Source organism: Schistocerca americana, chromosome 7 (assembly GCF_021461395.2).
Source record: "Schistocerca americana isolate TAMUIC-IGC-003095 chromosome 7, iqSchAmer2.1, whole genome shotgun sequence".
NCBI classification, from domain to species: Eukaryota; Metazoa; Arthropoda; class Insecta; order Orthoptera; family Acrididae; genus Schistocerca; species Schistocerca americana.
In genome coordinates this window covers 597345235-597362316 of record NC_060125.1, presented here as the reverse complement: position 1 = coordinate 597362316, position 17082 = coordinate 597345235, and the positions used below count along the sequence as shown (strand labels likewise).

Sequence of the window (17082 nt, the reverse complement as noted above, 5' to 3'; positions counted from 1 at the left end):
GCATCTGCTTTTGATTTCCACCATCCAATGTACCTTTCATTGCACTTCCAAGAAGCTTGGACAGTCATATAAAAATTAGTGGCTACTCTGCAGGGCCTGACTTGCAAATGTCACTTTCAGTGCAAAAACAGAAACTGTGGAATTCCTTATGCCGATGTAGCTGTTTGTGACATGTTACTTGGCCACAGTCTAGATGCCGAACTCTGTGAAGATATCCTTCATCTCCCCACTCAGATGTTGGATGAATGTTTCCTCTTTTCCATGCATTGGAGCAATCCCAGGCCTTGGGACGGGCACTCAAGAGTGCTGACTTTGCTGTGTTTCAGGCAGATGGTTGCCATTCCACAGGCCCTGCCATCATGCCCACAGCTGTGCCCACTGCAGCAAGCCACAGGGGCCTTGAGTGACCCCTAGGTTGTGAGACATGTTTTCCAGTGCACCTTGGAGGCAATCTTGCTCCCTGTGCTGGGTGACACACAGCAGGACATCTTGTAACCATCGCCACACAACATGTTCCTTTTGCCACAACTCAGGCCACATTGCCAAGGTATGCTTACAATGCCTCCGTCATACCATCTCGCTTCCTGTACTCACTTGGTTAGCTTAGGGTTGGCAGCCATCTCACCTTCTGTGGGTTTGAAAGAGGTAGGGTGCAGTGCACTGTCACATAGCCATTGGGCAGTACTCTTGGAAGTCATTGTCCATGGTCACCCCCTTTGATTCCACCTGGACATGAGCTCTTCCAAAACCATCACCAATAGTGCTGTATATTCATTGATCGGGTCCTTGTGGCTGTCTCCATTTTCCAGGACTGACTGGCTGCAATGAACAGGTTATTTGCAGTAAGGGTTATTGCTCTGTCCAAGTCCAGTACAAGTCAGCACAGGCAGTGACCATGATCTTGGTAACCCATTCCCTCACAGCCACTAATAGCCACAGTTTTAAATCTTGTGGGGCTGGCGGTCCATGATGAAGATCACCGTGTTTGCTTGTGTGATCAACTCTGTTCAAAGTATTGCCACCTATTCTCCAGTTCCCAGGGTGGCATCAAGGGCTTCTTTTTTGACCTTCAGTCATCAGGTTGGTTAGCAGCAGTTTGCAACGCATTTCTGTCTTTGCCCTTTAGAGCAGTAGTGGTGGTGCAGCTGGTATTCTCCATGATCTGGTTGATGTATTCTAGTCTCAGTCTGTCTCTTGTACTTTTCCCTTCTGCTGTCCTTTCAATGATACTTTTAATGATACCATCATTTCTCAGCAGATGGCCAGCCCATGTGTCCTTTGTGCATTGGGTTACCATCAGGAGACAAGGCTTATCTTTCTCCACTCTGTAGAGTACCTCTTTGTTAGATACCTTATCTACCCTGGAAATCTTGAGCATTCTGCAGTAGCATCACATCTCAAAGGCTACTATTTATGTTTTTGTGCTTCTACAAGTGTCTATGTTTCACTTCTGCACAGCAGCACTCTCCACACAGACATCTTTGTGAGGTTTTCCTGAGTTGGTTGTCTATGCTGCTAGATGTGCAAAGTTTCTTCTCTCGTTAAAAGCAGCTTTTGCCCAGTGGATTTGGCTTGCAATATCCCACTTTGACCTTCCATCTGATGCAATTTTGTACCCTATGTAGGCAGAGAATTCAACGGTCTCCAGTCACTCATTGTTAAGTGAGCATTGGGCAACAGTATTTTGTCTGCTCATGACTAAGATTTTTGTTTTACCTTAAGTAATTTTTATATTATAGGAAGAGTTGAGGGTGGTTTCCATCTGGACCAGCATGGTTTGTAATTGTTCTGCATCTTCATTTAACACTGCAGTGTCATCAGCAAATCTCAGCATGTCTGTGTTCTTACTATGAATTTTAATTACTTCTATAGTCCCTAGTTTTTCCCTTGCTTCATCTACTGCCCTCTGAATGTACCCACTGAACAATACAAGAGAGTGTGTGCAGCCCTGTATAACCTGATTAATAGTAGCTTCTTCTTGATGTTCTCCACACGTTATCACAGCCACGTCTTCTCAGTACAGTCTCTGTATTACTCTTCCGTCCATATACTATCTGCCAGTCTCTCTCAGCACCTTGCCAGTGTACCCTGTCAAATGCTTTTTCTAACTTCATGAGAGCAATGTATATTTTATTGACTCTTCTTTAGTCTTTTCTCAAGAATTAATCATAAGCTGAGTATTGTGTGCCTACACCTCTTCTGAGCCCAACCTTGTCATCTGTGATCAAGCCTGTCCTGACCTCTCTCCATCTGAGAATGATAGAGGTCAAGATCCTCAAGGTTTGTGTTACTAATTTAGGGTCCTACATTGTTCACATCTGATTTCAGATGCTTTCTTTGGTATTGGCACTGTGATATACTTTTTAAAGTCTTTTGGGAGCTCCCCTGTTATATAACTTGTATGAGATGGAACTGTTATTCACATAGCTGTTCTCTGGCGGCCACAGAAGTTGATGTACCAGTAGAACTCTTGATTGGTATATCATCAACTCCTGTGGCTTTCCCAGGTTTTGGCTGCATGACTGCTAGGCCAAACTCATCACACAAGATATAGTCTCCCGCTTCTTCCAGATCAATTTCCTCATCATTCTCCAGTTCCAGATCCTCATTATTTCATGCATACAGTATTTCAAGATATTGTTTCCACCTTTCTACTATGTCTTTCTGCTCGTGTAATACTATTCCATCTTCAATTTGGGCTCCACTGCATTTTATTTGAATCTTTCCAAATAATTGTTTAATTGATTCAAGGGGTCTGATTCCAGCCATCCTACGATCATTTCTCAGACATCTTTGCATTGGTCCTCCAAGAATTGTTGTTAAGACTTTTTTAACCCTCAGTTGATTTCATTCCTCAGTGCTCTATATTACCTTAGTCACTCCTTAGTGCAATCTTGTTTCAGGTTACATCTTACAATTATTTTTGTTACTATGCTTTCTGTAATCCATTCTTTTTTATGCTTTGCCTTCTGCCTCCCAACTGCTTTGTTTGCTGCTCATAGGATATTGCTTTTCAAGGGCTCCCATCTTTCTTCAACATTTCTGGTATTGTTCATAACTGTTGCCATGTTTCTCCTCAAGTTACCTTCTAGTAGGAATGTGAGTGCATGCAACGACTGTGATATGACTTTCAAATGATAGAGCACAGCAATCAGTCATCCTTTTCTTTCAGGTTTTATAAGGCAAATTTAGATTTCAGCTAGTGCATAGTCTTTATCAATGCACTATTTCATGGTATCAATGCATGTCCTAATATGTCGGTCCTTTGTTGTTTGGGCTTCTGTCACAGTTCATTCAAGATTACTAATAGTAGTCTAGGCACTATGTGGAATCTAGATTTGCCTAATAAAACCCGAAAGAAAAGGATTACTGATTGCTGTGCTCTATCATTTGAATGTTGCCATGTTTGTTTGTTCCTCATATGTCGACCTCATGATATCATTCTTTATTCTATTCAGATCCCATTCCTTACAATTTCTTTTCTTTAACATTTTTGAATTTCAGATCATGTGCTCCTATCACTGTGTTATGGTCACTATCAATGTCTGGGTAGCTCCTATAGTCTCTCATTTGATTCCAGAACCCTTGTGCAACAGGAATGAAGATGTTCTGTCCTCCTACCTCCAGCATCTTTCCTTGTATACCTTCTCCATGGATGGTGTTGAAACCACATCATGTTCTGCACAGATTTCTTCTAATTTATCTCCCCGTTAATTTCTATCTTCAAGCCAAAAGGTCCATCTCTTCCTTTTCCCACTGATGCATTCAGGTGTTCCATACTGATCCGATTGTCTCATCCTTTGACCATGTTTACAGCCTCTTTTATCTCACTGTACACTCTTTCCATCTCTTCTTCATCATAGGTTGATGTTTGCATGTACAGTTGGATTATCACTGTCTTATTCAGCTTTGTGTTCAAGGGCTTCACCCCCAGTATTACTCCCCACCTGGATGCAGGGAGTTTTGCAAGGTGCATACCTCCCACTTGCCATGTGGGACAGGATGAAGAAGGAGTTGGACTGCCTAGAGGCAGGTAGTATTGTGGAACTAATTTCCAACAGTTTGTGGGCTACACCATTGGTCACTGTAGAGAAGTACGATGGCACCGTCTGCCTGTGTGGCAACTTTAAGGGAATGGTGAACCTCGATACCTATCCTCTTCCACAGCTGGATGAATTCATGGCAAAGCTAGGCCACAGGATTATCATCCCCCAAAATTGACCTGGCGGATACCTATCTATAGTTACCCTCCACAAAACCAGCCAGCAAATAGTGGTGGTCAATATGCCTTCTGGATGCTGTAAATACAAAAAACTCACCTTTGGTGTTAGTTTGACTCCAGATTTGTTACAGCATTACCTCAGACCCCGGCTCTGCGATGCCCTTGGATCAATAAACTACCTCAATGACATTTTTGTCACTGCATTCTCAGCTGATGAGCACCTGTGTAACTTGACATACTGTTTTACATCCTCCTTCAGGCTGGGCTCACTGTCTATTTGGACAAGTGCTCCTTCCAAACTGAGATCGAGTATCTATGTCATGCCTTGTCAGCATTTGGTGCCTGCCCACAACCAAGCACAACAAGCACAAGTGCACCATCGTTAAGCTCCCACTTTTGGCAGTTCCTACAGACACAGAGTCTATCCTGTAGCTCTCACATTTCTCCTTTATTGTCATCACTGGGGCATTGTCATGACCAAGCACATGGCCCAACAACATATATACTGGAAGGGATCTAGAAGGACATTGAGTTGCTCCTTTGTGCGTGGACTCTTTGCCTTATAAGGTTGCTCCTCCTTGATCTCATTTTCCCTGGCCAAAGCTGTTGGAGCCATGGAGCTGATTCACCTGGATTTTGCAGGGGCCTTTCTTGGGGACAGTTGGCTCACCAGTCCTACACAATCCACATGCTGCTGCAGCTTTTTTCAGTGGAAGGCCTTTCCTTTGAATTTGTCATGGAAAATGGCATGCAGCAAGACAGTCCTAACATAAAAAGGAAGCTGAAAGGTGGAAGGAATATACAGAGAGGCTATGCAAGGAAAATATACTTGGAAACAATATTATAGAATGTGATAAAGAAATGTTTCCAAGGGAGTGAGACAGGATTGTGGCCTATCCTGAGACAGCAATGGAATTGTTAATTTGGTAATAGATGGAACTTGCAGTAATAAGTGTAGAGGGAGACCAAGGCCTGAACATAGTAAGCAGGTTTGTACAAATATATATTGCAATAGATATGTAGAAATAAAGAGACTTTCACAGGACAGAATAGTGTGGAGAAGTGAATCAAAGCAGTCTTTTTGGAATGAAGAACAAAATGAGAGTATAATGGCCTGAAACTGATAATGGCACTGAAAAGTATCAATGACTGGTTGCAGTCTCCTTTGAAAATTGGCCACTGAACAACAGCGACCAAGTTCAATAAGATTGATTGGGGATAAAATAACAGTTCCCATTTTGATGTGATAGATAGTACCATAAATTAATATGCATTGCACCCACTGACTTTGGTCACAGGAGGAGACAGCACTTTATTCATTGCCTTATCAGTTGTATCTTACCATCATCTCCTTGATGTGATGCTGCATAAAACCCATCCCACACTCAAAAGAAGAATACAGATGTATTTCTTACACTTAGTTTGCTTGCCAGTTCCTCAAATAATGGAGACTAAGTACAAATAAAGCTTGAAATTTCATCCAAAGTTAATTAAATTATGCTTTATACCAAAGTGTTGCCATAAAAGTCTTAATATCCACTCTGCAACTCCACAAAAACCAAAGCACAAATTACCTAGATCTCACTGAGAGGGTCTCCATGATTTGTATTTCATTTCAGTGATGCACAGTAGAATGATTGCCATGTGCATGGCACATGTGTGTATGTGTGTGTGTGTGTGTGTGTGTGAGAGAGAGAGAGAGAGAGAGAGAGAGAAGCCTGTAGCCTTGTAACAATTGTGCCAGTGTATTGTCAGGAGCAACTACATAAGGAGTTCAAATTACAAGCCACTTATTCAAACACCGTGTCATAAGAAATTACTCCAAAGAAAGTTACAAGAAGGCTTCCAAGCAGCTGCTTCTCTTTTCTTCAAAGGTCTTTTTAATTATCCTGTAGGTGACATGTATATTTCCCTAGTCAAGTATGCTTATCCGGCCTCGCATATGTTGTCTTGCCATTCCAGTGTCGCAGCTCTGCACTTTTTGTCACTCATTTTTTATACAGTTGTACTCTCCTTTGCCTGTTTCATTTCCTGTACTTTTATATTTTCACCATACATGAATTAAATTGAGTATCTTGTGTGTTATCCAAGGATTGCAAGTAGACTTTTGCCTTTTTGTCTTATTGATCCTCTACTGCCTTCAGTATTGCATCTCAAAAAGTTACATTTTTTTAAAAGTCCATTCTCCTGTTTTAGTCAATTATTGCATAGTGCTTCATTTGAAACTGTCAACATCATTTAATCCCTCTACTTTATAAGAGTCTCATTTCCTTAATTTCTTACCTTTCTGAAATTTATTTAGTTTTAATCTGCAGTTTATAACCTATAAATAATGATCAGAGTCCACACTAGCCCCTGGTATTGTTTTGCAATTTACAATGTCTCAAAATCTCTGTCTTACTATTGCATATTTACCAGAAACCTTTGTCTGTAGGTCAGTTCCACATATACAAGCTTTTTCTTCATAGTTCAAAAACCAATGTTTACATAATTAAATTATGTTCTGTGCAAAATTCTATCTGGTGGCTCCCCCTTTCATTCCTGTCTGCCAGCCCACATTTCTCCTGATATTTTTCCCTCTCTTCCTTTTCCTGCTGTCAAATTCCATCCCTTCATCACAATTACAGTGTGGGAAAAATAACTGCTGTAGTTTCCTTTTGTTACAAAATCAGATCAGTCAATCATCCATGCTGCAACTACTGAAAAGGCTGCTGCCCCTCTTCAGGGCCTCTCCATATGTACGTCTCTGTTGTGGTTAACCAACAGTTTGGCTACATGTATTGTTGAGGCATGCAGGCCATCCAAGCCACTCCACCTTGGCAAGGTTCACAGGGCCTACACTTGTTTCATTACACAGTTCGTATTATCAGCAAGAGCAGATAACATGTTGCTGGCGATACTGGCAGTGTATTAAAAATAGTGTAGCCATCTGAAGATGGGCATAGTAGCCTGAAACCAGCCATGGCAATGAAATAAAGCATAAGGTATTTATGGCTTATAGCAGTCTCCATCAGTAATCTTTTTAGAATGTAAAACGGTGGTAATACAACATCTGTGAACACACTACAAAGTGTTCACTTTCACATCACACTGAATTAATAGTCCTTGTATTCATTGTAACTGCCATTGCACACTCTTATCTTGGTGGCCATTTTATTAATGGAGTCTCACAAATTGGAGGCATGGGCTAGAATATTCATTTGGTTGAATATTATTTTGTGGTTTTTGTAAAGAACTGCTTGGCTGGCACTAATTTAACTAGCTTCTGTGTTTTGCATTACATCAACATTCAATACTTAATTTATAATAAAGATCTAGTGAACTGACCTGCATAGCTGCTGCAACATTAGTTGGGAATGTACCTACTTGTTACACTGACACTATCATCAATATGTAATTGTCAGTACTAATGAAATTCTCCAACAGCTGTGTAATTAAGATGTTATTTTATTTAATTTTGATGACAACCAGTTTTAGCATTCCCCTATGCCATCTTCATACCCCATATGCATCTCTCAAAATAACGATAATGCCATACAGTGCTGTATATCCCTTGGTTTTGTGAATTCAAACTGTTTCACAAGTGCCTCACTAGAAGAGTTGATAGGGTTGCTGTCAAGTCTTCAAGTGAAGCACTTGTGAATTTGTGAAGCCCAGGGATAAGTGGCATTGTATGGCATTTCGTTTATTTTGAGATATGCATATGGGGCCAGAAGATGACATAGTGGAATGCCAAACCTGGTTGTCATCAAAATAAAACAACACCTTAGTTACACAGCTGTTGGAGAATTTCATTAATATTGACAATTACTTAACCAGCTTATGTCTGGAGTCCATGATGAAGCAACAGAGATCATCAATATGGATCAGCATCTCTTTCATTCTCCAAGTCAGTGTAGAGCCTGCTGATTGTACTCAATGATGTTCAGTATATACATGCAGAGTGGTCTTAAATCCTCATTTTTGGAAGGTAGCTATTTTTCTAAACACAGTCACCAGGTAATCAATTTCAGGACTGTATTGAAAATGGTTTCCATTCTCTATATTGGAGTATTCAGCATTACTCTCTTCTGGGTAAAATTATGAAAACTTCCCCAATGAGGTATGGTTCTGCATTTGTTGTCTTTTATGAACAGAACTGCCTGATTTAAGTTGAATCCACAGATCTAAGAATGGTAATCTTCTTTCCTCACTTTGGAGCAGTGTGGTTTAGTACTGCTTTGAATTTCGGATTATGGGACAGCATCCACAGCTTAGCACTAGCAAGCATTATATTCCAGTAAGAAGATTACTTGGTATACTGAACACTAAACAACTTCTTTTTGGTGTGCCGGAAAACCATTCTTCTGTAGCTTGCTTGACTTGCATGTACCACATATGTGGCATGTGGTCAGTTGGTATATTGGCTTGTTAGGATCTTTCCATCAAGGTTCTTCTGAACTTAGTACCAAAGGAATGGAAAATTTGATTCAAAGATCCTGGTAGGAAATACTATAGAGACACAAATGATTCTTTGTTCAGTGTTGTGTTTTAAGACAATCTTATTTGAACTCTTAAAAGCTGCCAAAATTTTGTTTGTGGTGTACTGCCTTCATTGTATTGCTCCTAAACTATACCTTTACCTCTATTACTATTAGTTGTAAGTAGCAGACTGTTCTTACTTCCCTGTATCATAAATTTACTGTGCATGCTGTCAGTGTGTTTACATCATGGTGGTGTATTTTTCATGAGAAGAATAGATTGCTACTCACCACATAGAGGAGGTGTTGAATTGCAGACAGGCACAGCAAAAATACTGCTAAACATGTGAGCTTTCAGCCAAATGGCCTTCTTATTTTTATGATGTATATAGGTGTTTTCATAAGTTTACTATAGAAGTTTTAGAATGCTGAAGTGAGATTGAATACAGACAAAATGGAAATCATGTTCTGTTCATTGAACAGTATATAAGCTGTAATTTAACTGTTTAGTACCTGATTAGTTTTATATACATCTCAGCACTGTGACTGTATTTTTGCCTAGTTTGGACCTACTTTTTTCCCATGTTAAGTATACTTCTCTTTGCAAAGGATATCCCCTTTTATTTATCTGCCAGAACAAATATAACATTTTAATTTAGACACCTTAGAGCCTTAGATCTGTGTCAGATCTTTAAAGGGTTGAGTTTAATATGATACTTGAAAATCCTGGGTGGAATACAGCTGGTGTTATGGGAAAACAACCGTACATAGTTTGGATACTTTACAGAAGTAGTCTGCAGTGGCTCTTGCTGCCTGCTAATATACAAATTGTCATGTTCCATCTACCTGAAGGTACTCTGATGGTATTTATAGAACACAATGTGTGAATGAATAAATTTAAAAAATAAGTTTATATAGCAGGTGATGAAGATAGTATCTCATATTTTGAAACTTACTACAGGGTGTACACAAAGTCCAGGAACACTTTCAATTATTTATTTCACAAGAACCAAACATTGTACAGATATCCTACTTATGTCATTTTGAAGAGAAAACCTGAAAGTTTTTTTTTTCATGTATATCGGCACAGCATAGTTTGGTAATTTGCCAACAGTCAGCAGTAGTTGCAAACATGGTGAATTCAGGTGCGGAGTGAGCTTTCTGTGTGTTGGGGTTCAACAAAAACAAGCGTGATATGGCTGTTCAATGGATATTTAGAAGCAAGTATGGTAAGAAGCCACCAACAAGGAAGGACATTTACCACTGGCACTACAAATTTGTTGCGACGGGTTGCTTGTGCTCGGAAAAGAGAAGAGGATGTCCGAGTGTGAGTGAAGTGAATGTGGAGCACGTATGAGAGACATTCATGTGGAGTCCAAAGCAATCGTTGTGTTATGCATCCCGTGAACTCAAAATGGCTTGAATGACAGTGTAGAAAGTCCTGCGACAGAAGCTGTCTATGAAACCATTCAAATTGGAATTAGTGCAGAAGCTCAATGACGACGACAAAGACAAGCATTTTGAGTTTTGTTTGCAGTTGCAACAATTGAATGAGGATGAGATAGTGTTGTTGATTACCTAATTTTTAGTGATGAAGCCACTTTTCACACTAATGGGAAAGTGAACAGGCATAATTGTTGAATCTGGGGTACAAAGTATCCACACGAATGCATTGAATTTGAGCGTTCTTCGCCGAGAGCACTGTCAGTGGATATTCCTACTTGAACGTGTTGCAGCTATGGCTGATGCCTCAAATGCAATCGGACTCTCCATTCATCTTTCAGCAGGATGGGGCTCCACCCCATTTCCAACATGAAGTTTGTGGGTACCTGAACACGGAGCTGCCACATCGATGGATCGGCTGTGCTACAGAAAGGGGCAGCTGTTTCACTAAATGGCCTCCCTGGTCACCAAATCTCACTCCGTGTAGCTCTTTTTCTAAGGGGACACATCTGGTGTATGTACCGCCTCTACCATGTGATGTTGCAGAGCTCCGGGAGAGAATATGAGAAGTGACTGCCACAGTCGGTGATGTCATGCTGGGACGGGTATGGCAAGAATTCGATTACCGTATTGATGTCTGCCGGGTCACTCATGGTTCGCACATCGAATGTTTGTAAAAAAAAATTTTCAGACTTTCTCTTCAAAATGCAATATGTATGACGTCTGTACAATGTTTAGTTCTTGTAATATAAATAATTGAAAGTGTTCCCGGACTTTATGTACACCGTGTATTTCACTCTACAATTCTGATAGACTGTGGCCATGTCTGTGAATCTCTGTGCCATATTTGTGTTTTCTGAATATGAAGCCATATGTGAAAAGTGAACAGTGCTGTTTATAGTGTTGTTCCTGTGCCTGTCTGTTGTTTAATACCTGTCTTATATTCTGAATAGTTATTTTTTCTCAAACAGCTTTAGAATTTAAATTGATCGAGGAGAGAGAATGTTTGCTGACACAATATTAATTAAATTATTTAGATTTAGTTATTGCTGTTTCTTATTACCTGCTGGCACTGTTTCTGCTGCTGTTGCTGGTGTTGTTGCTGGTGCATTTGCTGCTGCTGCTTCTGTTGCATTTGCTGCTGCTGTTGCTTCTGTTGCATTTGCTGCTGTTGAAGTTGTTGTTGATGATTAGATGTTTGTTGTCTGTTTTGAACATTTGCTGCTTCACATGAGTTCTCTTTCTTTGGATCAGAATGTGTTGATACACGCTTGGTGTTTTCATCAGTGCTTGCACTCGATTTTGGTTGCTTTGCTGCTTGTTGTTGTTGCTGTTCTTTTTGAAGTGGTTGTTGAGGTTGCTGCTGCTGCTGCTGTTGCATTGTCTTTACCAGTGTTGACACAGGAGTGACATTACGAGATGTTTGTGACTGCTGATTGGTTACTTGTAGGAAGTTTCCAGTACCTCCGCTGCTTCCATTGTTCTTCTTGTTGTTGCCTGAAGTAAAATACTGAATATTTAACAGGCTCGAAGAAATTACACTTCTATAAGAACATTTAGCAGAAAAGCTTGCCTGTTATTCATTTAAATTGATCAAATATGTATCAGCAGGGCTACTGGAGGACTCTTGAAAAAACAGTTATGTTTGTAGATGATAGAAGTATGTTCATAAAGGGTTCAAACACTTCCATATGCAACAGCTTGTAGAATAGCGGAACAGACTTACAGCTGCTTCACAGCAAACACCTTAATCTTACAAAAACGTACACAATTTCAACCAGAAACCAGAAATAGAGATCAGTGGCAACCACTATATGAAACTGAATGTGAAATTACTAAACATCCAGTTGGATAACAAACTAAGATAGCACAAGCACGTTGATAAGTGAACGGAAACATTTCTTTAGACTTATCTCTCTCACTGTTTGATATCTCCTGCATTGTTCCAAATGACAAACACCTCAGGGAGCTGTCTTTTTTGGTGTCTATGGCATCTGGTGAACATTAGCTGGGTCTGTGTGTGATGAACCTGGTGTTCCTGAGCTGAGGCTGGTGAGTACAGCCAGTCGTGTATAACCATAAGCTTTGGCCATGCTTCAGTGACCTGTGTGTTGTGTGGTAGTAGAACATTGGATGTCTGTGGGAATGGGGATCTTGGCTTAACCACCTGCATGATTGGGATGGATGGATTTTGGGGGGGGGGGGGGGGGAACTTTCAAATGACAAGGGTGATGGGCACCAATGGGATGGAAGGCTGCTTAGTGTTCAGGCATAACGGTCAGCAGCAGGCTAGCAGGCAATATCTGTAGGACTTGACTACACTTCAGTTGTATATGGCTTACCTAGAAAAGTGTAGTTCTGCCTGAGTAGACTGTATACGACCTTAGCTGTTTCGTGGGCATGACATGGAATTACACAAATACAAATCTCTAAATGATATAGGTTGGCCACAGAGATCACCAACACCCAGACAACTACAATGGCTTGACAGATTACACCCCATGTTTTGTAAAGGTGGGCTACACATGAGATAGTAGTGTTTCGCCCTCATTTATTTACAACAAGAGCTAAATCCAGGATGCTCCTGGGAACAGTGCAAGTTGCCTTAAGCTCCCATTCTAAAGCAAAGTTCAGTCCAGAGCCCACGGCATTAGCCTCTAAGCTGAACCAGTAGCACACTTACATGCACGCTACAGATCTCATCATAACATAAATCGCTCACTGACACAGACGAAACTTCACAGGGTGAAAGAAGGGATAAAATTAAGGCTCCTTTTTTGGCTTAGGTGCCAATACTCACTAATTTCTCAGAAAATAATGGCTACAATTTTGACGCCACTTTATCTGTCTCCTTGTGGATGATGGATGTAAATGTGTTGGTAGTGTGGTGGCTATGAGTACAGGTTCTAATTTTTGTGACCCATTTTCAAATCCATTTTTTTTTTTTTTTTTTTTTTTTTTTTTTTTTTTTTTTTTTTTTAGTGGAAGTTCTTGATATCCATATTTTCTGTGACATCATGAAATACAAAGAAATTATTGACACAAGAAAATAGATTTTCTCATAAAAAATCTTACACAACTTTGTATTAATTAACAGTGATTTGAAATGAAGAACATAAAAATTCTATTATTTCCATTTCCTTACACAATGTGTTGTTTGTCAATGAAATCAGAATACTGAGATGTTCATTAAAAGTAATTTTGCTAAAATGTATGCCACTCTTGAGAATGCTGAGATGTATGAGTTTACTGACAGGTGAAGAATTACATTTGCTGATGACAGAAGTGACATGTTCTCATCACTGACACTGCAGAGGGGAATAACAAGTAATGCATAGTGGTTTACCATGAAATTAACGCCAGATTGTTAAATATTTAGCACTGTTAATGAGGTTGCTTTTTGTAATGATATTCACAATAATAAATATGACTGTTGCATATGTGATTTCACTTGTTGTTTCTGGTGCTCCAGATTTGTATGCTTTGAATGTTTTATAATAGATGTCATCATGAGGGTTGAAGGCTCTGGTTCTTGTGAAGTGTAAAACAGAAATGTGGACAAAACTTGAAATAGTAGAATTCATATGCTTTTCAGTTACTGTTCAGTGATACAAGATGATAGACATTTTCTGATCATAAAGTCTGTTTTTAGTTAGATTTGAAAAATTTAGTTTTGTCAATAATTCCTTTGCATTTTATGATTTCACAAAAAGTATTGATGTCACGTACATCTGCAGCAACAGAAGATAAAAAAAAACTAAGATTGGATTTTGAGCCTGGGGTGTAAAACACAAACCTGTGCTCTTATCTGCTGTGTTGCCAAGCAATTTACTCTGACGTTGCCTAATAGACTGTTAAATTAGTGTTGAAACTTCATCATTTCTTCAGAAATTATTGAGTGTTGACAACTGAGCCTTTATTTTTACTCTTCTTTCACCCACGAACTTTCCTCTGTGTCGGAAAGCAATCTCTGGAGGGTTTTCCATGTCAAACAGGCCTTAGGCTAACTTACATGGTGGATCTAGCATTGTCACATCAGTGGCATCTGAGTAGTAGTGGCATCTGGCAGACAACAGTAATATTGTGCCAACTATTCAGTTCCCACAGTAATCTTATGCCACTACTACCCCATCCCCTCCCCCCTCAGCAGTCACTGCTGGGGGAGAAGAACGTTGGTGGTGTTTTGTCCCGAAGAGCCATCATTGGGAAAGGCAGTGGACTGATACCCATGGGCATCACTACGAAAGACAGTCTCAGAATGAGGCCCAATGGAATTTTTTTGAGTCACTACAGGATTGGTGAGTCCACCGGGCATGGAGAAACAGGTTACTGCTGATCAGGAGGGAGTAATCAAAGTTGATTTCATGTGGCATCACAGAAGTCCATATGAGGAGGCCACAGGTTACATCACAGACCTACGGTAGGGGGAGATTGTTACACAGATCCAGGTTGGGTAGTGTCTGAGTTCATGAGCCCACACCAGAGTGCCCACCCAGAAGGGAGAGGCCTCACCAATGAAATGCATTGGCAACTGTTACAACATGTCGATGGGTGGCTATGAAGCCACTCTGCTGGGCTACGGCCTTCATTTAGTTTGTCCCTGTAATGCAAATTTATCATACACAAGTGCAGGAATGCTTAGGAAAGTACACTTGTGCATGCATGCTTGTCAAGCATGCAATTACTTGTGTTGCCACCTTTTATACATCATTTCCTTATATGTGATGGCAGCGAAATAGACCTTTGTTGATACAGTGCTGTTAGCCAAAGGTTTGAGGCTCAAATGTGTCAAGGATGGTTGCATGAAAGAACACTTGTGCAGGATGTATTTGAGTCGTTTTGTTTTTTCATGAATCGTAAATCCAAAAGTGTAAAATAATGTTCTCCGAAAACATAGTCCATTTTGAACTAAGCTACCAGCAGAAAACTTACTGTATGAGTGACATGGTTGTGAATTGAACTGAAAACCTTCCTCGCAAAGGCACATTATGGCGTCCACAGGCCCACATATTTGTCTCAGTTGCTTTCAAAGTGGTGACCCACAAGGTAAGTTAGTAGATCGGTTTAGCAACAACACAGAAGAATTAGTGTCCAGGAGTAACTACACTGGCTGCTTGCCTATGAATGCATCTAAGTATATTTTCTGGGATGCATTTTGAGAGGTCTGCACTTCTGTAGATTTATCAGTCACTTGTCTGCGGATTTATCAGTCACTTGATACACTTCTTCAGATTGGGGCATATTTGTATAGGAACTCCAACCACATTCCTCCTGCAACTACCCCATTTTGCTGCACTTGTTGCATGCCACATGCCAGTGGAGCACTTGCTGCATTTGTGAAAAAAGAGGCAAAGGTTATGGCTGGGCCACTACATTGCCACTAGTGTGGCTCATTGCCACAGATGTGGTTGTTTATGAGATCATTGGGGGCCATAGAATAGTCAGGGCCGTGACAGAGGTTGCATGATATCCCATGTGATATAAGTGCCAGGGAGATGACTGCTTCAGTGTCTCTACCATTGTAAACAAACACTGGGCTGCATAAACATTTTCATAGGCTTGAGTTATTCACATTTCTTCCATCAGAGGCAGATCTGATTTCATCAGTATGGATTCCTCACTTCCCAGTTGGGCCTAAGTTGCACTATAATGTCCCTGATTAAGAGTCTGTAATTCTGCCCATGCAAACATTTAAAGTTGCAATTCCTACTTAATCCCTCCAAGTCAATGGCCCAATCTGCGTATGATTGTTGGGAGCTCTTTTTCTGCTGCCAAAATGTTAATCTGGCTGCAATAATATGTTTCTTCATTGAAAAATGTTCTAGTAGTAAAGAAAATAATGTTGAGAACTCTAGTTCCACCAGATTCTTTAGCAGCTCCAGTTTTTATTAGATGATACAGTTAAGGATGTCCTGAGGCAGAAATTTGACAGACCAAGAAATATAACTGCAGTCATTGGCAGAAAAACAACTCTCTCTACATATTGTTCATTAAATGGTGAAAAGCTGTTAACTTGGGTGGTGGGGGATGTGTTCTGCTACATTCACTAACACATGCACTGCCTGTGATATAACATTTGTTAACTCCTGATAACTGGGCACAGTCTGCATTAGTATCATCTGACTAAAATTACATGATAGTTGACACTTCAGCTGTTGTAGCTGGTTTCCTCCCGTGAGAGTGCTCAGTGTCATGCCCAAACAGTTTGCTGTTGCTAACAGTTTGTCAGTTATTTCATAATTCTGTTATTTCGTATTTCATGCACTGCACTAACCAAACGACTGGATTCTTCTGCACAACATGTGACTCATCATTATATATGTAGTTACTATAAACAAAGATATCAACTTCCATTAGATAAGCTTCATGCGATATTGTGTGAAGCCAAATTTTTGTATTAATCTGACCTGTGGAAGGTCCTTGGTTCGAATCTCATCCCATAAAGTGAAAATTTTTATTTTTCTAAATTTATTCAAAAGACTTTGATTATTATTTTTAGTCAATTAATTGCTTAAATGTAATTTCTTTTATTTGTAATACTTTGCCACATCATTTGCAATATCATGTTGACTTTTTCATTTGATCTTACTTTCCTTCTTTTCTTCCTATCATTCTTTATTTGTTTGAAATCTGCTTGTGTGATCTATAATCTGCAAGCAAGTGCCAACCAGTATTGATCATTGCTAGATACTGCGGCAGCCCATGTAGCCAGTTGAGGATGGTTTCAGGTAACCAGTGACAGTGAGAAATTAGTTTGATTATACTGCTGAAACTGAAATTTTTCTGTCTTGAGTTTGTTCATAGAGGTTAGCCTTAAATACATTGAACAAAGCAATCATGATTTTAGTTCTGAGGCAGATCTTTGATTGCTGTTTTCTCAGATATGTTGCACTTCATGAGGTTGTGGATAGGTTAGGACATGAGTTTAAATTCAGGGCTAGAAAACTTGTCTCTGCT

General features: G+C 40.0%; 1 protein-coding gene across 1 annotated transcript in view; it reads right to left on the bottom strand.

Annotated features, from left to right (window-relative positions):
* Positions 1–17082, bottom strand: part of LOC124622053 (transient-receptor-potential-like protein) — a 225935-nt gene that overhangs the window by 18624 nt on the left and 190229 nt on the right. Inside the window, exon 18 of the mRNA XM_047147617.1 lies at positions 11189–11622. Within this exon, the coding sequence (XP_047003573.1) occupies positions 11189–11622 (434 nt within the window). The remainder of the gene's footprint in view (positions 1–11188; positions 11623–17082) is intronic.